The sequence below is a fragment of the Bidens hawaiensis genome, unplaced genomic scaffold (genome assembly GCF_021521415.1).
Source record: "Bidens hawaiensis isolate Kalapana, Puna unplaced genomic scaffold, B.hawaiensis_p1.1 tig00053351_1, whole genome shotgun sequence".
Lineage (NCBI taxonomy): Eukaryota > Viridiplantae > Streptophyta > Magnoliopsida > Asterales > Asteraceae > Bidens > Bidens hawaiensis.
Window position 1 is genome coordinate 79775 of NW_027499620.1, and position 22486 is coordinate 102260.

Here is a 22486-nt window from a genome sequence, read left to right on the forward strand (position 1 = left end):
ATAAAAATAAAATACAATAGTGAAACATCTTATTGGCAAAAACCAACAACATAAATGATTTTGTATAAAGAATTTTTTTTTCTACGAAATCTCCAAAAATACATTATGCCAACGCTTAATCCTATGATTTGGCGTGACTACGAGGCAAATACCCGTATGGTTGTGGGTTGTGAAACGGGTCGTAGGTTTTGTTACATGTATAGATTAAAATTGTGACAATCGTCAATTTCAGGTTAACTCCGTTAACTCAACTCCGTCAATTCAAACTTAAAGATTACTGAATCTATAACGCACACCTCATTACATTTAAACTAGGGTTTAAATGACGCTTTACACTTACTACATGTGTAGTCTTTCGGGATTTGCACCGAAACGCAAACGAGTTGACGCAAACGATTGGTGAAAAAACGAAAAACGTCAAAACAATAATTATGTGATGGTTATGTGTTAGACTTATGTGTTATGTGATAACATTGTTATAAACGTTAACTCAATGTGCTAGAACTAGTTAATTAAGTTAGAAAAGTAACATTTGAAAGTGAAGGGACCTAGATGTAACATGTTATTATTATTAATAATAATAAACCTAAAACCCTAATCTCCCTCTTTCCCTCACTAGACCGATCGGCCAGCCCCCCCTCCCCCTCTCTTGCGATCGCCATTCACACACACACATACAAGCAATCTTTCAAGCTTTTGATTGAAGATTAAGGTGCTAGGAAGGTATAAACAACTATCCTATGCATCCTCTATGCTTAATTTTCGATTTTCAATGGGTTAATTATAAACCCTAGGTCCGATTTCTATATGTTATTGTGTTCATATGATTTTGTTTGATTTGATGGTGTATTGATGATAAATGATAACTAGAATTGATATTGTTACATGTTAATTGTTGTGTCTTTGATTTTGAGATCAAATAAAACCCTAACCATGTATGTATGGTGTAATTGATATGCATGGATAGTGGTTATGGTGTTTAGAGTGTTATATGAACGGATTATGATCCATAGATGGTTAATATGTTGAGTTTTGTTGCAAACAGTTTCTGAACAGATTGTGTTGTTGATGTTCAATTGACTGTATCTGGGTGTAAATGTGAAAATTGGTTGAGATTATTGATACTACAGTAAACTAGGTTGAGTCTAGTTTCTAGAGAATATAAATTTGCAATTTTTGGACGTGTATAAGTTAACCTTTATGATTTTACAAAAACGTTGTGCAAAGCTGTGTTGTTAGACCTGCTGTTAGGTTGTTTTGTAAATGTTATATCTCATGAACTACGAGACCAATTGGGTTGGTTCCACTTCTGAAAGTTGACTTGTTGAGTTAGGAACCTAACCCAAGTGGTCTTGCACTTGTTGGATTTTTCATTTAACGGGAATTTCAAATAACATTCTGTTGCGCATAAATTTGACTGTTGTGAGTTTGCTGTGGTAAATCGATCATTGTGATAAATATATGTGAAATAAAAATAAAATAAAATATGTTCTGGAAACCTAATACATATATGCTTTTGTGATGATTTTTGGTAAACTAATTGAGATGCTATGATCGGTGGAATAGACTAGTTTTACAAGTAGAATTCTGCCGTTAAGAAACTAGTTGCTGAATTTTGTAAAAGTTGCATGAAACATGGTATTTGCTAATTAATTGTCGTGTTTTGACCAAATTGCCCTTGAAGGGAATGATTGCTAATTAATTGTCGTGTTTTGACCAAATTGCCATTGAGGGGAATGATTTCTAATTAATTGTCGTGTTTTGACCAAATTGCCCTTGCGGGGAATAATTGCTAGTTAATTGTTATGTGTTGACCAAATTGCTGTAACACCCCGACCAAAGGCGGATTATACATCGGGGCGCCACATATTGCTTCATTACTCGTGACACTATTGGTGTCAATATTTATTAATACACATTTTATCGCGCACGCGCAGCGGGGAAAATAAAGAACATAAATCAAACATAAATCAATATATTATAAATTATAACATTCAAACATAATTAACTTGTCCTGATACATTTTAATTCTAGGTCCAAAAGTAAAAACGTCCTACGTGTCCACAAGCTCCAAAACAGCTACTGCAAACCTGAACATGTGTTAAAATAAACGTCAAACACTTGCGTGTTGGTGAGAGATCAAGTTTAATACAATACATAGATAACAATAAAATCTGCGCGCAACATGTGTATGTCTGGTTTTCAACAAGGGTGTAATCTGATCGGGACCAACTCTAAGAGACAAGACTGCCAGTGCTCACAATTGAGCTCACAAACAAGACTAACTGTGCAAGTGTAACAAAAGAGAAAATCATAAACGAATGTTCTCCCGTGTTCATCTAATGGTACCATGAAAACTGCGGAATAGACCGTCCATACGGTTAATGATCCACACATACAAATAAACAGCCAAGTCTACGTCCTCAACACATGGGATACTGCGCGACTAAAGTTCATAAACAGTTTAAGACTCAAGTTTTGTATGAACACATGAACATCCCAAAGCATTTAAAATAAAAAGGGATTAGATACGAGATAACTCACTTGATAAACGATGCGGTGAAAGATATGCAAGAATCAACTCTTAAACAAGCAAAGTTAACCTATAATTAAGATTATTGTTTTAATGATTTGTTTTAAGTCTTGATTATAAGTTAGCATAATTAAATAAGTAAATTATTATATATAATATATATATATTACCGGAAAAGCAGGGCAGAACAGGGAGGAAGACGGAGGCAGAGAGGAAGACGGCAGAGAGAGCAAGGAGCAAGAGAACAGGAGAGATTAAGTGTTTGTGTGTGATGTGTTATGAAAATATTATTATTATATATAGGAAAACCCTAGGAGACACAAACCCTAGAAAAAGGGGAAAAGATCTCAAAAAGTAAAAGAAAAGATATCAACGGTAAAAAGTTCTGAAAAGTAAAGATATCAAAAGATATGGCAGCTGCAGGGGGCAAGATAAAGCTGTCAGGGAAACAGTAAAAAGCATGGGCGGATCAGATAAAGGTACTGGTCAAGCATGGCAAAAGCAGATCTCAAAAGATAATGTCAGTCACTTTTTCTACCAACCAATGGGGGTTGGTACGCATGCTGCGCCGAAAGTAACTATTCAGACATTAGATAGGTTAGGTCAACGGCTCAAAAGATAAGACAACACAAAAGCAAACGGCTAGATTTAAACAGAAGATACAAGGGTTAAGCGCGGGAAGGCTGAGTGCGCGAGCGCGAAGGCTGGCACAACAATCCTTAGCGCACTGCGGGAAGAATCACATCCTTAGCGTGCTGTGTGAACTAGAATTCTAAGCGCATCGCGGGAAGAACATACATTCTTAGCGCATCGCGGGAAGAACATGCATTCTTAGCGCGCTGCGAGAAGAGTTCTCTTCACGCATCGCAGGAACAAGATGTCTTCACGCAGGCTTCCATGTAAGGAGTCTGGCGCGTGGAGCTGCAGACATCCTTAGGCGGGAAGAACCAAAGGACAAGCAAAGAGTTGAGGGAAACAAGGCTTATGGGCGGGACGGCGACAAGAGGGAAAAGAAGGCGGAATGAGAGAAGGAAGAGGGAGGGGACGGCGGAAAGAAAGAGAGAGAAAGAGGCGGGAAGGAAATTTATATTATTATTAAAAGTAAAATATAAGTATAAATAAATATTAAATCATAAAAGAAAGAGATCGGATAAGGGAAACGGGTACCTGGGTCGGGTCGGATCAGGGCAGATGTCACAATTGCCCTCACGGGGAGTAATTGCTAGTGATGTACATTATTAATACATGACACGTAAATAATTGCTCACACATGTAGTGTATCACAAATGTACTTGTTAAAGTCACACACGATTCACAAACGAAACACGAAACATATTGTGTGCATAGGTATTATGTGCCGAGTCTAGAGACTCGATAATAGTTCCGACACTTAGAAAAATCTCTTTGTTGTTTTAGAACGCTAGAGAGAGTTTTTCTGTGACGCGCATCATTTGGTGATTTATTTTTGGGAATTCTTCGCAAACAGTGAGTTTCACTTACCCATTTTAAACTGTTTTAAACGCTTTTCACTTGGGGGAGATAACATACTCCGATAAACGCATTTAAGATTTTGTTAGTAAATTATATATCACTTGTAAAGGCTAAGTGGCAAACGAAACATTTGAAGTCCTACACATCGAACCGGTTAATATTTGGAATAGCGAGTCACTGTTGAGTAGTACTACTGGGTTTGACAAACCCCACCCAACGCTAAACTCGACTGGAGGTCGAGCGGGTGTAATTTTGGCTAACACGTACCATGGTCTGGATGACCTGGTGACAAGGCACTTGATAAACAGTCAGCTTCGGTGTCGAACACTTAGTAATACTTGTTGTATAGGCTAGCTACATATCGATATATAATTGATTTAACACTATCTGGTAACGCAAAACGCTTAACGCAAAACGGTTAACGCAAAACGCTTAACGCAAAACGCTGAACGCAAACGCTAAACGCTTTATTTTATATAAACTTGTGAACTCACCAACCTTGTGTTGACACTTTTAGTATGTTATTCTCAGGTAGCCGAGGCGGGCGCGCGGTATAGGATCATGCATGGTTTTTGAACATTCTGATATGCAAACATGTTTTTAACTATTATTACTTGGGTTTTTAAGTCGTCCTGCGTGACGCAACTTTTGTCTTTTGGTTTTTACGCTTCCGCACTTAATTTCATTTAAACGTTTTTATGGTTTGATTATAACTAATGATTCCGATCCTGTTAGTTCACACCCTCTGACGGTAAAACTCCGTTAATGGAATTTGAGGGTGTGACAAAAATAGATAGTTTGGTCCTGCTAATTAGTAATTACTGATTGGTCCACGTGGCATCACACTGTTGTACTATCTTCAAAATTATTAAATGACACCTTTTAGAAATACAATAACAAATTTGATAAAAACATGTTATAACGTTCTATATCAAGAACACCTTACCTTTTTCACAACGATTGATGTTGTCAGATATATTAATACGAGTATAACTATTTCTATTAAGTAACAATCTTCAAAATAAAACTAGCATTGTTATAAACCATGTAGCACACCTTTAACAAATAATGATAGAGGCCTTACATTGCGTAAAAATGAAGTAGATCAATGCATCCATAAGTCATTGTAAAAGATATATAATTTTAAACATACATTGATTGTTTTATATATACTTTTTGCAATAAATCTTCATGTAAAAAACATCTCCTTTGTCATGTTTCATGCTTTATAGTTTTACCAACCTTAACACCGTATTCCCGAGATTCATTTAAGGAGAGAAAAGAAAGGGAGGAGAATTGAAGGAGAAAAAAAAGAGAGGGGGAGGAAAATAATCACTTCATTTCATGTTCTCGAGTTTAATGAAAAATAGAAGAAAAGAAAATGTAGGAGTTAATAGGTAGTTAATGATATACATAAACATTTTCTCTCCTAATCTCTCCAATTTGAGGTATTGACTTTAGTTTTCTAGCATTTTCTATCCTTAAAAAACATGTCATAATACTCTAAAACGACGAACACTTTACCTTTTCACGAATCATATTGCTAGATATATAAATCCAATAAGCTTTTACATTTAAGTAATTCTAAAGTTAATTTTCTCTTTCAGCATTTTTTTTTGTCAAACCTTTTGCATCTTTCAAAGAACTACCAATCACAAAAAATAAATAATAATAGTAATAATATTAAAAAAAAAAAACAAACAAGCACACAGTTGAGTGTGTTGTGTGAGGTCCAGCTCCGTTTAGGGGCAGATGGCGGGAACCGTTCAATCCTTACGACACGTCACTTCTCCGGTGACCGGAATCTCAACTCATCGCTCCGGCAACCGTCAATTCAAGCCGTCACACGTCATATTTTCCGGCAATTGTTCTTTTGGCGCGAGTATAAGCAAGTCATTGGTTCCTCGGGAACTCCGTTCATTCACCGGAACTATTGTTATCAGAAACAGCATCAATTCAGATCAGGTTGTTTAGTTATATATATTTTTAATTGTTAAATGCATGCATTAAGTTAATTCACAAGCTGTGTAAATTACAACTGCTAGGGTTATATGTATTGAGCTCAGTTCAAGCTCTTTTTTCTAAAGCTCGAGCTCCGTGAGTCGTGTTTTTTTAAAGCTCGAGCTTGGTTCGTTTATATTTGTTAATTAATTTATATATACCTATTTTTTTATAAATTTCGAGAAAATCTTAAACGAGTATTAAGTTTGGCTCGAGCTCGAGTGCAGTACCTTAAATGAGCCAAAGCTCGGCTCGAGCTCGGTTGCGTGGTGTGATATTAATATACAGAAGTTCAAAAGAAGTTTTTGAAATGCACAACTGCACAAGGCTCGAGGTTGGGCTCGATAACTAAACGAGCTTTATATGAGGCTGAGGCTCGACTAGATAAGGCTCAGCTTGTTTCGAGCTTTTTATTGAGCCCATCTCAAGTAGCTCGGCTTGTTTCAAGCTCTCTTTTCTAAAGCTCGAGCTCGGCTAGTTAGTCGTGTTTTTTTAAGCTCGAGCTTGGCTCGTTTGTATTTATTAATTAAGTTGTATACAATTTTTTAATTATTTTTATAAATTTTGAGAAAACATCAAATGAGCCTAAGCTTGGCTTGAGCTTGTGTGCATTAGCTTAAATGAGCCAAAGCTCAGCCTAGCGTTCAGATCAGTGGCAGACCCTGGAATTTTTTTTCATGGGGGCAATCGGGGGCTTAACACTGATTTTAAGGGGCGCAGTCGGAATTTCTACATATGCATAACAGTAGAATTTATTTTTAAGTGGGCGGCCGCCTCCCTAAAAGGGGCTAGGTCCGCCCCTGGCTCGGCTGTGTGGTGTGAAATTAATAGATTAAAGTCCAAAAGAGCTAAAAGTTTGAAATACACAAGGCTCGAGCTTGGGCTTGGATAATTAGACGAGCTTTATTTGAGTCTCAGGCTCGGCTCGATAAGGCTCAGTTTGTTTTGAGATTTTTATTGATCCGATCTCAAGTAGCTTGGCTCGTTTTCATTCCTAAATGTATGATCTGAAGAATAGTAATGTGGTTGGAGTTTCAGGGAAACGGTGGTCCGAATCAACCTGGTGAAAAGCTTGGACCATTCAAGTTTTTGGTTTCTGCAGAACCTTTGTTGAATTTTGTTTCCAGCAATTTTCTTCCATTAGGTAATGCCATCTGCTTTTGTGTAATTGGATTATTGTTAATGCTGTTATTGTTAAATATCATATGAAATGGAACTTGAACAGGGCAAAAGCTCTTATTGATACTTGATTTTGTAATTGTATTATCACAGCCCGCATTAGTTACTGATTAATTTAATGCAGCTCTTATTGGAGGAGTAGCATTAGGTCTTGCAAACCCCAGCCTTGGTTGTCTTGCTCATACATATCATGTATCAAAAGTTAGCGCTTTTGGGATATTTATCATATCAGGTAAAAAGAAGTCACACTTTTAGTTTATTCATCAATATGACAAAATCTTTATTTATTAACAAGCTTTTACTTCTTGTTTATAATTAACAGGCTTGACACTGCGTAGTGATGAAATAGGTGCAGCTGCTGAAGCCTGGCCAGTTGGACTTTTTGGGCTAGTATGAACTATGAACTTTTATAATTATTAGTTTCACTTAAGCAGCAGTAATACTGTTAGTATCTTAACTGAATCAGATATTTGATCTCAGAATTTATGTTTGTTATCAAGGTAAATGATGAAGTTTCGAATCACTCTCTTATCATGGTCAGTGCAGGCTTCTATTTTGTTGCTTACTCCTTTCTTTTCTAGAGTTATCCTGCAACTTCATCTTCAACCTCAAGAATTTGTCACATGTTTGACCTTAGAACAAGATCGTGCAATACGTTTCTAATATAAATTTGATGACTAATTGCTTATTAAGATAATAACAAACTTGGTCTGGCTGCTCTACGTGTAACTAGCTTTAATTGCAGACTTTGAAAAGGTTTTCACTTAGGGTAATCTTAAAAATTAACCGTTTTCTAAGCTTTTGCCTTATTATTTTGTCATTTTGTATATTCCTTACAGGACTTGCTCTGTTTTGTTGCATGCCTACAACATTATCAAGTGGAGTTGCATTAACACGGGTTAGTTGACTTTTGTTCACACTTCTTTTTATTACCATTTTTTATATATTTATAAGATTGAAGAAAGTTTGACTGTGACCAAAGTTTGAATCTTTTTGATTCAGCTTGCTGGAGGAAATTCAGCACTGGCTCTTGCAATGACAGTTATATCTAATCTGTTGGGAATTCTTTTTGTAAGTTCAGAGACATTTTACACGTTTAAATAATTTCATATTTACATAGATTTACTTTTTATACGTTGTAGGTTCCATTTTCTATATCAAAACTAGTAGCTGGTGGAGTTGGTACATCTGTTCCTGCTGGTCCGTTATTTAAAAGCCTTATTGTCACACTTTTAATACCTCTGATTATAGGGAAGGTAACAGTGTAACAAAATATATATAATTATGTAAGTTACTTACTGTTTAGCTGATCTTTTGAGTTTTAAAAGTTCCTTGTTCTTTCATTTGACAGGTTTTCCGGGAATCCTTTAAAGGTGATTATTCTTACTCTGCCTAATTTTCATGTTTTTATGGACTGTTTGAATTAATACTGAGATGCATTTGACATTTGTGTACTTAACTTCTTCTGAATCATCGAATTTCGTACACATTGCAGGTGTTGCTGATTTTGTTGACACTAATCGTAAGCTGCTATCAAATTTGAATTCACTTTTACTAAGTTTGGTAAGACTAAACTCTATTTATTATTTTATATTCCTATCTTGTCACAACAATGCGTCAAATTAAATTAATCCAACTTTTGTGTTTAATGATTAATCTTATTCAGGTCCCCTTGATACAAGTGAGCAGATCAAGGCCACTGCTTCTAGCAGTTAAGCCTGCAGTTTTTCTTGTAGCTGTCGTAATGGGAGCGTATGTTTTATTTTTATAAAATAATGTTTATAGAGTTTGAATATAAATTTATATCATCAACTGCAGGCTTCTTCACCTCATACTGTTGGGATTCAATGCTCTCTCAATACAAATCCTATCTTCTGTATCTGGTGGCAGCAAATCGGTTTTTGCAAAGAAGGAAAGTGCTACTGCACTGTTACTTGTTGCAAGTCAGGTGACAATGATAAGACTATGTTGAAAAAAGAAAAGAAAACAGTTGTTTAAATTTAGACATATTTCCAGAAAACCTTGCCGGTGCTGGTTGCAGTCGTGGATCAACTCGGTGGTGTATTTGGTGAATCCGGTTTGCTTGTCCTTCCGTGTGTAGCAGCACATTTAAACCAGGTTTAACACACGTTTACATGTTATTAAGAGTGATTTACACAAATGGTCCTTGTGGTTGGTACTAAGTTCTAAAAGTTGCAAGTTTGGGTTTCGTGGTTTTGATTTTTTAAACTAGTGTGGGGTCTAACTTCTAAGGCTGACTTTCGTTAAAAACTTCTGTATATTTGTGTAAATGAGGGTCATACCCTTTTTGAACAAGTATACCATTTATGTCATTAAGTCTATTTAATTAGAGAGGCTATTTGCGTTTGAGTGGGAGAGAAAAAAAGAAGGGGGGGGGGGGTGTAAAACTTTTAAAAAACGTTATTTATATAAACTATGTGTAGATGATATAAACAGTCCATGGTGCTTATTTTCTTTTTTTTTTTCAGTCAAAGGGTATTTGGTCATTTATCCAAATTTAACAGAAAATCAATGGAGGTTAGTCTTAGACCCCAAACTTGCTATAAAATCGAAACCACAAACCTCAAAAGCGCAACTTTTAAAACTTTTACCCAAACATGTGCTTTTGACAAAACCACAATGACCATTTATTTAACTATATCAATTATAAATTTATAACCACTTTTAAGGACAACATCATTTGTAATAACAACCCCCCCCCCCCCCCCCCCCCCTCCCCGGATTCAGCAGAATTTCTGTTACAGCTCATAATGTGTGTGTTTTTCTTTTCTATTTTTGTTGTGTGTGTGTAGATTATCATGGACTCTTTCTTTGTAAGCTTTTGGAACAAGAAGGAACAATCAGTTAGCAATGCCAAGGTGGCGTAGATTGCAATAACTGGGAATTGCAGTGATCAAGATAACGATGATAGTTTTGTGTAACGACTGCAATAACTAAGAACATGTCGTAAGGGTATATTTATATTCTTTTTATCTTTAACATGCAATCACTGTCACAAAAGTTCTCAAAGTTTGTTAAAAACATTATGACCAAGTTTATATGGAAGATATCATCAACAAATGCAAATCAAACAAATGAAATAAGATTGATGGATGAAGGCAAGTGTTAATTCACCGCCCTGAATCGATCAAGTAAAGTCTTATGTAAATTCCATCTAATTCTTAGTTGCACTGAGTTGGTTTGTTCTTCCACTGCCCTAATTTGGTTTGACAGGGTTAATGAATTTGAGATTTCGTGTAGTTGGTAATTTTAGTGTAATCAATTCATTGGGTAATTAGGATTTACTTAACATTAGATTTTTTTTTGAAAGGCAGTTCGAATAAGTGTCTCTAGAGTTAGAAATTACCATCTACAAATTTACTACGATATATACAAAAGACTAAAGGTAAATGCATATTGTGTAACTCAATATTATTTCAGTGTTACAACTACATTGCTCATAATAAAGTAATAATTTGATCTATTTTATTGTATACCTTTTTATATTTACATCATTAATCCTGATACATTTAGCCTTTATCAACTACCTATAAAGTAATTTTAAAGTTTAGCACTTTAGCTCATTTGAGCTCTTTTTTAACCTTTACACGTCTTGCACAACAATGCCTGTTATAAATGAAATTTCTTTGTCATCAAATACGAGTTGCTGTCAGAGTATCATGGATGATCAAATGATACTGGTTACCAAAGCCAAACCGGTATCGGGTATTTTGATAAAATTCGGTACCCACTTTGTGAAGTTTCGGGATCGGTACAATTCTGTACAGTATTGGTTTTTTACTGATACTGTACTGTACCGAGCATTTTTGATACCGGTGCCCATTTTTGATGATTAATGGTATCGGTATTTTCGGTACCGGTACCGATCTCATCCCTAGTTGTTCCTCCATCAGACTACATGTTTATGAATACGTATGTGTGGGAAATTTGTATGTATGTATAAAAGTATAAAAATAGATTATCTACACATAATTAGAAATGTATTTTTATGGGGTGAGTAATTTTTGGTTGTTATTAGTGATTCTTAAAAGCTCTTTACTCGCCACTCGTTTGAAATTAGCTTGTTTATAAACAAGCCAAGCTGGCTTGGTTTGCATGGACCGCGCTGACTCAGTTTGTAAATGCACTACAACAAATCAGACCTATCCCGACAACTAATTCTGAACTTTTCCCGACAACATGTAGTTGGTATAACTCTAAAATTTCTATCCCGACGATATATAGTCAGGAAAAGTGTTGTCGTAATTAGACGTGCACAAAAAAACCGGTTCCGGAACCTAACTGGTGGAACCGAACCGGAACCGGTTCCAGTTCCAACCCGGTTGGTACAATACCCGGTTTGGGTATTTTTGTACCCGAAAATCGTACCCGGTTCTCCTATTTGTATGTCAGTATCAGTTCCAACCTGGTTCCTACCCGGTTCTTAATTGGAACCGGTTCGGTTCGTACCTGGAAAAACCGGTTCCGACGGGTTTTTTTTGAAGGGTCAAACAAAAGTCAAACTAGCCGTTGGAACCGGTTCCAACGGTAATATAGCCGTTGGAACCGGTTTTTTAGACACCAATTAGCCGTTGGAACCGGTTCCAACGGTAATATAGCCGTTGGAACCGGTTCCAACGGTATAGATCCGTTGGAACCGGTTCCAACGGTAATATAGCCGTTGGAACCGGTTTTTGATGCCCAAACCTATATATAACTTGTTTCCGCCACTTGTTTTACCACCAAACTCAAAAATAAACTAAAATACTACTCCTTTAGCAAACCCGTTCCTTTACCCGACCATCCAACTAAATATTATTATGGCACCCATCAAAAAAACTAACAAGAAGGCTAAGAAGAGTGCTTTTGTTGCCCCCGTTCCTGTTACGGAGGACCCAAGGGTTGTTACGGTAGTCAACCATAACCGCAACCAAGACATATGGAAGAATTGGGATTTGATTGTGGATGACGAAGGTTATCAAAAGGCTCGTTGCAAACTATGTGGTTCAATATTAAAGCACGATTCCAACTCTACTTTGAGAAAGCACATCGAGAAGCCATATTGCAAGGCGTTGAAAGGGATTGGCACGACCGATCAAATTGACTTGGGTAAAGATGGTACACTATTTCGTTACAACACAACTCAAGTTCAAGATAGAATGGCAAAGTTCGTTATTCAACGAGGTTTGCCGTTTAACCACTTTGATGACCCGGAGTTGACGTCGTTGATTCGCGAAACTCTACAACCGAGATACACACATGTAAGTCGTACTACCTTAAGACGTCATTGTATCAGGTTGTGGGAGTGTGCTAAAAAAGAGTTAATCGAGTCTTTTCATTCTTTAGAAGCCATGGTTAGTTTAACTACCGATGTTTGGTCGGCACCACACGGGTTGCCCGAATCATACATATGTGTCACCGCTCATTGGGTTGATCCGGTGACATGGCAATTGATGAAACGCACCATCGCTTTTGAAAACTTCCCGTTCCCACATACCGCCGAAAAATTGTTTGAATTACTTGATGAAGTTATAACGACTTACAACTTGAGAAATAAAATATTTTCGATTTCGTTTGACAACGCTTCAAACAATACTAAGGCGGCTGAAAAATTTATCATTAAATATTCACCACCTTGTTTCGGGGATTTTTTTCATGTCCGATGTGTTGCACATATCATCAACTTGGTTGTTCAAATAGGTCTTGACAATGAAAACATTTGTGATGATTTAAAATACTTTAGACTTATGTTACAAGATGTCTTCAAAAGTGGTAAAAGAAGACATCTTGAATATAAGAACTATTGCAAGTCGGTTGAAAGAAAGTATTTGGGGCCGAATTGGGACGTTCCAACCCGTTGGAACTCAACTTGTCATATGTTAAAGTGTGCTTTTGCCCAACGCCAAACTTTACAAGCTTTTCATAACAATCTTGTTGAAGAACGCGAGGCCGATATGTTTCCGGAAAGTGTTTGGGTCCAAGTCGGTTATTTGTTGGAGTATCTTGACGTGTTCAAAAAGTCAACAACAAAATTATCGGGAGTCTATTACCCTACTAGTTGTTGGGTTTTGCAAGAATTGTACTATATGTCTTGTGTTTTTAAAAGCTTTGCGGAGAAGAACAAACTCTTCGAAAATATTGTTTCGGTGATGAAAGAAAAGTTCATAAAATATTTTGATAACATACCGCCGGTCTTTACTTGTGCCGCCGCATTAAACCCCTATTGGAATGTTAATGGGGTTGAAACAACGATTGAGGAAATATTCGACAACTTAGGTATGCACGAGATTGACCCGAAGTTGTCGACGGAAGCGAAGGACAAGCTCAACAAAAACCTTCAAGACCTTTATGACCATTATTTTCAAATGTATGGTCCAAGCACGAGATCGTCTTTTGTGAAAAAAACAACAACTAGTAGGCCTGCAATGACCCACTTATAAACTTGATGAATGGGATTCGTGAATCGGCATCTAAGAGGCAAAGAGGAAACACACCAAGTAGCGAACTTGGTCGATATAGTGGAGCAAACTATGTTGAGGGCGCAACGGTCGACGAAATTCGCAATATTGATTTGTTGGCTTGGTGGAAAGGTAAACAAAACGAATTTCCCATTCTATCCGCCATGGCTCGTGATTTGCTTGCCGTACAAGCCTCAACGGTTGCTTCCGAATCGGTTTTTTCTCTTAGTGGGAGGGTGTTATCTATGCGAAGAACAAAACTAACTCCCGAGTCTCTAGAGGTTTGCATTTGCCTAAAGGACCATTTGGATGCGGTGGATCGTGTACAACACAAGGCGAACTTTGAAGACGAAATACCAATAGAGCGTCATATTCATGATGAGGAGGCGGAGGATGGGGTTTCTTCCGATAACGAAGACGAGGGTGAAGACGAGAATGAAGACGAAGAAGAGTTGTAATTATTTGTTTTGGTAAAATTATTTGTAACTTGTTCAACTAATATTTAGTTTTGATTTGTTTTATTATAATTACTTTTGTTACTCATGATTAATTTTTGTTACTTTTTTAATAACGACGAACATTTTATTTATTTAAAAAATAACTATTACAAACATTATTAAAACATAAACGATACTAAACATAACAATTAAAACATAAAAAACAAAGTCCGTCATTTTAATCCGGGAATATTTATTTTGGGGTGGTAGAGCCGGACGACTCTCCCACTTCCGTTTTTTTAGCTTCCAACCTTCTTTTCTCTCGACAATACTTATTCGTATGTTTTCGTAATGTCGAGTTGGACCCTGCTTTAAGAAACTTCGAGCAATATTTGCAACGTGCCAACTCATGTGAGTCGGTCATGAGACACAAATCGTAATGAACCCAAACATCGGGGCATCTTGTTGTTTCGATCACCATAACAACGTCATCATTAGTTGCCATTTGTTGTCGGTTTAAGGTTAATTGTGGTTTGAAGTGTGTTTTATAGTTTTGGAATTGGTTTAACAAGTACACAAACAAACCTTGCTATTTAGAGTAAAAAAATAACCTATTTATAGTTAAAAAACCGGTTCCAACGGTCAAAAACGGCTATATAGCCGTTGGAACTGGTTCCTAACGGCTATGATATTTAAATTTCAAAAAAAACCGGTGGAACCGGTTTTTACGTAAAAACCGGTTCCGGTTCATACCCTACCCGGTTCTTAAAAGTTAGCATATCTGGGCATCGGTTTGGGTCGGGAACCGAACCGGTTCTTGATTGGAACCGGTTCCATTTTACAACCCGGTGTGAAAAAACCGGTTTCGAACCGGTTCAGGTTTTCCAGTTGAACCCGATTTGTGCACGTCTAGTTGTAATAGCTCGTCCCCCAAAAAAAACATAAAATCTTTCCCCACTACATGTCGTCGGGATAAATATTACAAAAAACATTTTTAAGAAAATGTTTTATTCTTTAATAAAAAGATAAATAAAATATTAAACTCTACCCCGACAACATGTCGTCGGAATAGTAAAATGAATAAAATAATATTAAAATCTTTACCGACAACATGTCGTCGGAATAGTAAAATGAATAAAATAATGTTAAACTCTATAACGACAACATGTTGTCGGGATAAATTTTAATATTATTTTATTCATTTTACTATTCCAATGACATGTTGTCGGGATAGAGTTTAAAATTATTTCATTCAGCTGTATTTTTTTCGCTATTTTCCAGATTTCGACCTGTTTTTCAGCTAATTCCAAAACACCAAAATCAAAATCCATAATACACAATTAATAAACTTAAATTATCCTACATCAAACATACCAAACATACAACATTCGACCCGTCAATTTGTTCAAGAACAAAAAAAAAAGAGTTATCCAAATGAAACACAACTAAAATGCCATTGTCCTTTAATCGTCACCTTCATCTTCGCTTTCGTAAGGTCGATGTTGCCATTGTTTCTTGGCATCTTCATCTATGTATGTATGTATGTATGTATGTATGTATGTAACCATCTCTATGTATGTATGTATATATGTTTGTATGTATGTAACCATCCCCATGTATGTATGTATGCAACCATCTCTATGTATGTATGTAACCATCTCTATGTATGTATGTATGCAACCATCTCTATGTATGTATGTATGCATGTATGCATGTATGTAACCATCCCTATGTATGTATGTATGTATGTATGCATGTATGTAACCATCCCTATGTATGTATGTATGTATGTAACCATCTCTATGTATATATGTAACCATCTCTATGTATGTATGTGTTTGTATGTATGTAACCATCCCCATGTATGTATGTATGCAACCATCTCTATGTATGTATGTATGTAACCATCTCTAAAATGATTTTAAAGAAAAGAAAATATAAAATATAAAGTTTATCCCGACAATATGTCGTTGGGATAGGGCAGTTAATTTTTTATTATTTTATTTTAATTTAAGATGATTTTAAAGAAAATAAAATATAAAGTATCTATCCCGACAATATGTCGTTGGGATAGGGTAGTTAATTTTTTATTATTTTATTCTAATTTAAGATGATTTAAAAAAAATAGGAATAATAAAATATAAACACTCTATCTCGACAACATGTCGTTGAGATTGGGTAGTTACTTTTTTATTATTTGATTCTAATTTAAGATGCTTTTAAAGTAGGAAAAATAAAATATAAACCCTCTATCCCGACAACATGTCGGCAAAAGAATCGAGTCAAAATTTGGTTTGGTCAAAGTTGGTCTCGCGAATTAACGATTGACACTTGTAACGAATTCTGGGATTTTCTATCCCGACAACATGTCGTCGGGATAGAGTTAGCTATACCGACAACAGCATGTTGTCGGGATAGGTTTCGTCGCAAAAAGACCAAATTCTTGTAGTGATGACCTAAGCTCGAGCCAATGGAAACTGGCTTGTTAGCTAGCCCGTTTAAGTTATAATATCAAAGCAACTGTTTAATATTTGTTTAAATTTAACGGGTTAGCTAGATAGGATATTTGGATTATATCAAGGGACAAGGTGCGAAAATCTTGTACATCGGATGGAATGGCTTGATTAAATATATGTTTGATGTTTCCTATGTCTTCAAAATTTGAGGAACCATTACAATCAACGTTCGAGGTACTTCTACCATTCTAGAGATCTCATCTAAGTGTATCCGAAAATCATCAGCAAAAACGTCAGTGGGATTGCGGCAGACCGACTTAAAAATACACAATTTGATGTATTATGCAGTAAACTGGACGCAAATAAAATAACATTCACACATATATATGAGCCAGAAAATTTATGTTAATATGTATGCACTATGCAGGCTAGTGAAAGTTGATTGTTTGAATCCAATATCTCAAGTATAGTTCAATTATATACCAACACTAAATTGCAAATCTTAAATTAACATTTCCAAAATTTGATTATTCGATCATACTTTCTTTTAGGGTCGTCTCATACCCCATGCAGGGCTCAACCGACGTCTACGGCACAGTCTCGATAAGAGCATGAAATATTTAAAAAAAGTTATAAATATACCTAATAATAGGTTTCGTTGGGCCTTTTTCGGAGGGGATTTTTTGTATAAGGGTCTTTTTCTAGTTCTCGTCTTGGGCATTCAAAATTTCCGAGACGGCCCTGCTTTCTATGCAACTACTCTATTCAACAAATGTGACCTATTTACTGATCATATTAGCTCATGCTAACAATAGTAAAAATGGACTAATCAAGGTTTTGAATCATTTAAAGAACACATCAAATGGATATTCGGTTGATTTTATATGATTTTGCAACTATAGAATGGATTATGCTTTAACAAAACTTATATAGACATGCTTATCTTACCTATTAAACACACTTAAAAAATATAACATCTATTGTAAATAATATCATTCATCATATTTATATGTTATATTTGATAAATTCCAAAAATCAGAAGTTACAAATTTACCTCCATAAGAGAACACATTACACATAACTATATATATAAATGCATGTATGTTAGTATTAACATACGTTAAATAATTATAAACACTTACTGCATAATTATACCATGACTTGGTACAATGCACACTTTCTTCACTTATTTCGTACCCGAATCTTATATGTATTTATGAATATATGTATATTATTAAGTCTATGTTGCTGGTGATATAAAGCATAGTTGTACTGTCTATGCATAATAGTTTCTTTAACTTTATGGTAAAGGAGATTACACATAACTATATATATAAATGCATGTATGTTAGTATTAACATACGTTAAATAATTATAAACACTTACTGCATAATTATACCATGACTTGGTACAATGCACACTTTCTTCACTTATTTCGTACCCGAATCTTATATGTATTTATGAATATATGTATATTATTAAGTCTATGTTGCTGGTGATATAAAGCATAGTTGTACTGTCTATGCATAATAGTTTCTTTAACTTTATGGTAAAGGAGATTACACATAACTATATATATAAATGCATGTATGTTAGTATTAACATACGTTAAATAATTATAAACACTTACTGCATAATTATACCATGACTTGGTACAATGCACACTTTCTTCACTTATTTTGTACCCGAATCTTATATGTATTTATGAATATATGTATATTATTAAGTCTATGTTGCTGGTGATATAAAGCATAGTTGTACTGTCTATGCATAATAGTTTCTTTAACTTTATGGTAAAGGAGCCATGATGATATTAAAGGTAGGAAGGTTTGTCATTTGTGCATGGTCTAAGAAACAACCAGTCAGTCTACCAGAATGCTTCAAATCATGGCAAAAATCACTCCTACAATGATCGGAACCACTCGTTTCCGATCAACGAACCACTTATGTCCGTTGTCATACCGCAGTCATCACTCGACTGGTTCCAATATTATCAGCAAAACCACATTGCCTCCACCAAACCTCCGTTATGTTACTAGAACGTTAATCATCAGAAGCTGCAAAAATCATGATCAGGTACTTTTCATTTATAAGATTTCTTTTCGTTATAAATAATTAACTTGGTTGATGTAATAGGAGTTTCAGGAAAGCGTGGGTCGTGATCACCTTCTTCAAGGCTCGGTTTTACCAAAATTTCGGGTATCTGTAGAACCTCTGGTGAAATTTGCAACCTCCTCCAGTTTTCTACCATCAGGTAATATTATTTGCTTATGTAGTCAGTAAAAGGCTTATATTAATTAGAGTAGATTAGAGATTGTGTGAGTTGCCGTTAAAAAATAATGTTTTAGTAAACACTTTATTTAATAATAAAACTAAAGTTCCAATTTGGTGATTTCTTTTATAAATGGTTAAAAGTTTTTTTAAAATCAAGTTATAATATTTGAATGGTAAACAAGAATTAGTTATGTTAATTTACATTCTCAACATAGTTGTGTTTAACAATTTACCTGCTTTCAAGATGTGATCATGCTTTTCAGTATCGTATTACCGACTAATTTATTAGTCCATTTGGTGCAGCTCTTATTGCAGGTGTAGTATTCGCCCTCATAAATCCTAGCGCAGGCTGTCTCGCTCATAAACATCAAGTATCCAAGTTTAGCATTATTGGAATTTTCCTCATATCAGGTAACAACTTAAAAAACTTTATCTAGTGTATGTTACAATGTCTCCGTTCGGTCATAACTAACTCGTTTTAATCACATTTTCTCTCCATGAGACAGGATTAACGCTGCCTAGTGAAGAAATTGGCAAAGCTGCTGAAGCATGGCCAGTTGGGCTCTTTGGACTCGTATGAACCTCAAAACTTATTAGTGTCATTACGAGTCTCCCAATAGTATTTAAATTATTAAGTTGTTATCATTTTCTTACACTCTAATGTATTATAATTGTCAATGCAGACTTCAATTTTATTGCTAACTCCCATCCTTTCCAAATTTATGATGCAAGTTCACTTACAACCTCAAGAATTTGTAACAGGTCTGCGCAGCCTTTGAAAAATGATTATGTGATATTTAAACTACATGATATTGGTGGTTGTATATTTACAAATTGTTATATATGCAGGTCTAGCTCTATATAACAGTATGCCTACAGCAATTTCAAGTGGAGTTGCTCTAACCAGGGTTAGTTGATTGTTCAAGAAAAAAAATTATAGTTACTAATTTTCTTTTGATTATTATGCAATAAAAATTAACAAGGTTTATTATTTATGATGCAGCTTGCCGGAGGAAATTCGACTTTGGCTCTTGCAATGACTGTATTATCTAGTCTGTTAGGAATTTTGATTGTAAGTTCAAAAATAATAATGTTGGCTCATTTTTTTAACTGCTGCATATTGTACATTATAATCACCAACTATAGCTTAATTTGTAGATTCCTTTTTCTATATCAAGATTAATTGCTGGTGGAGTTGGTGCAACCGTTCCGGCTGATGAGATGTTTAGAAGCCTTATTGTCACAGTTTTGATACCTCTGATTTTGGGAAAGGTATTACTTCCTTTTTTTTTCAAGGGACGGTACCCCGACAAATTTTATTAAAAAAAGAAATAACTTAAGGGACGGTACCCCAACAAATTTTATTAAAAAAAGAAATAACTAATCCGGATCTGTTCGTAATTTATATTTTCTTTGATCCTCAATATTATAAGCCTCACAAGATTAACACTTTCTTTTCTTTCTTTATAACAGCTTTTTCGGGAATCTATTAATGGTGATTTTCCTACTCGGTCAAATATTTTACAACTTAAGTGATTAATATCTTTAACTACTTCACTTGCCTTGATGTTTTCTTCAAACATGTTCTTTGCAGGCATGGCAGATGCTGTTGATAGTAATCGTAAGCGCTTATCCGTACTGAGTGCAATTTTGTTGGGCCTGGTGAGAATAAGCTGTCTCTTGTATTAGTTTGATTTTTATATTTATCCATGGCAAAAATATTATAATAAAAATACCTCATATGTTTCTTTAATAGCAACAGAAATAACTACCACCTTTTTGTAGATCATATTGTGGAGATTAAACAGATTAATAACGAAGTTTTAAATGAATGAATAACTTATCGTCATTATTGTGCCTTGAGGAACTGAATCTAACTATTTTGTTTTATGATTATAACTGTATTCAGATCCCTTGGGTACAAGTTAGCAAATCAAGGCCACTGCTTTTAATGGTTAAACCTCAAGTCGCTCTTGTAGCGGTCTTAATGGGAGCGTATGTTCTTATAAATTAACTTCCTTTGATATTTTACATATTATGGTTATTTCATATAAATTTCATGATTTTAATTTATGCATTTTACATCGCATGCTCGCTTGAATAAACAAGATTGAATATCCGAAATGGGATCTATCACTTCAGATTTTGTTACTATTTTAAAGTATTAATATTATAAAATGCAGGCTTCTTCACCTTATGCTGTTGTGTTTTAATGCCCTCTTAATACAAATCCTATGTGCTGTGTCGGGTGGCCGCAAATCAATGTTTGCGAAGGAGGATAATTATAAGACAGTCCTGCTTGTTGCAAGTCAGGTAACATTAATCAGCTGATAGTTTAGTTACTCCTGAATAGAATAGCAACTGTTAACATTAAATGAGACCTGGTATGTTACAAGCTTATTATGTGCAGAAAACTATGTCGGTGCTGGTTGCGGTTGTGGAACAACTTGGTGGTGCTTTTGGTGAAGCCGGTTTACTTGTTCTTCCGTGTATTGCGGCACATATAATCCAGGTTTATTGTATTCTCTCTATTTGTAGAAAGCTATATAACTAACATTTGAAATATCTTGTGTAGGTTATCATCGACTCGTTTATAGTAGGCTTTTGGAACAAGAGGAAGCAATCACTTGACAATGTGAAGATTGTGTAACATTTTAACATTTGTGTGAATTGTAACGCACGGAAAATAAACATCTATGTTGAAATATTGTAGCAATTATAATAATCATGGCATGGGAATGTGAAAGGTGTTCATGACTGGGATAATATTTGATGAAAATGCTAAATATAGTTATTCCTATATATTCATATCATACATTCTCTGATAACTTAAATGAAACAGGTCAAAAGTCCTCCAAGGTGTATTGAAATGCCTGGAACCTCTAGAATTATTATATTAAAATAACTTAGATTATTCTTTTTATTATGCAGGAATTGTAATCAAGTTTTATACATTAATTATTTATAAAACTCAAAGCATATGGATTAATAGAAAAGAAAAGGCATTTGCAGGTCAATCTAACCCGGCCCGATCCATTTTGATCACCACTAAAAGAGTGCCCACATTAATAATGGGCATTAACTCGCGGAATGTCAAATGTTTCATAACTCACTCCATGAATGTCAAATGTTTCATACTTCTATAAACAGCAGAGTCAACTGACTTTGACCGTTCGATGGCTGCATTTTTAAGCTTTATGATGACAAATACTATATTTCTTCGCTATATCAGCCGTTCTAGTTTCACGTATTTTAGTTCACAGTGGCAACAAGAATGGTAAAATGGTAAAAAAGGCTTAATTCCAATCAGGACATAAAAAGGTTCAAATTACAAAATTACCCTTCTCTCGTTCGTTATCTAGTAGCCAGTAGAAAACTTAGAATCAATTTTCTTGCGCAACAAACAAAATTAACCTTACTTATACTAATTACCTCAGAGGTAATGGGATTATATCATTAATCACATTTTCTTGGCCGGTGATTTTCCACGAAACCGATAAAACTGTTTTTCTATTAATGAATCAAGGCTTTAAGGTGAAGTTAAGAATTCCAAATGAAATAAAAAAGTGTATAATAAAAAGAAATCACAGATCTTTTTCAGAAGCAATGTAAGATTGTAAGTCAGAAAAATTTTAGCACCATCTATGTTATAAACTT

General features: G+C 35.1%; 2 protein-coding genes across 2 annotated transcripts; both read left to right on the forward strand.

Annotated features, from left to right (window-relative positions):
* Positions 1-5705: 5705 nt before the first annotated feature.
* Positions 5706-10198, forward strand: LOC143600105 (putative sodium/metabolite cotransporter BASS4, chloroplastic). The gene is made up of 14 exons (XM_077077885.1): positions 5706-5989; positions 7064-7169; positions 7329-7436; positions 7527-7594; positions 7751-7827; positions 8042-8102; positions 8207-8275; positions 8347-8460; positions 8556-8577; positions 8700-8767; positions 8871-8956; positions 9023-9152; positions 9221-9322; positions 10018-10198. Exons 1-14 carry the CDS (start codon positions 5777-5779, stop codon positions 10090-10092), a joined length of 1299 nt encoding a protein of 432 aa, XP_076934000.1. The 5' UTR covers positions 5706-5776; the 3' UTR covers positions 10093-10198.
* Positions 10199-18328: 8130 nt separating this feature from the next.
* LOC143600098 (putative sodium/metabolite cotransporter BASS4, chloroplastic) lies at positions 18329-21479 on the forward strand. The gene is made up of 14 exons (XM_077077881.1): positions 18329-18631; positions 18695-18809; positions 19133-19240; positions 19336-19403; positions 19513-19591; positions 19679-19737; positions 19833-19901; positions 19988-20101; positions 20303-20324; positions 20424-20491; positions 20739-20824; positions 21013-21142; positions 21240-21341; positions 21405-21479. The coding sequence occupies exons 1-14, from the start codon at positions 18431-18433 to the stop codon at positions 21477-21479; spliced, it is 1296 nt and encodes a 431-aa protein (XP_076933996.1). The 5' UTR covers positions 18329-18430.
* Positions 21480-22486: the final 1007 nt, after the last annotated feature.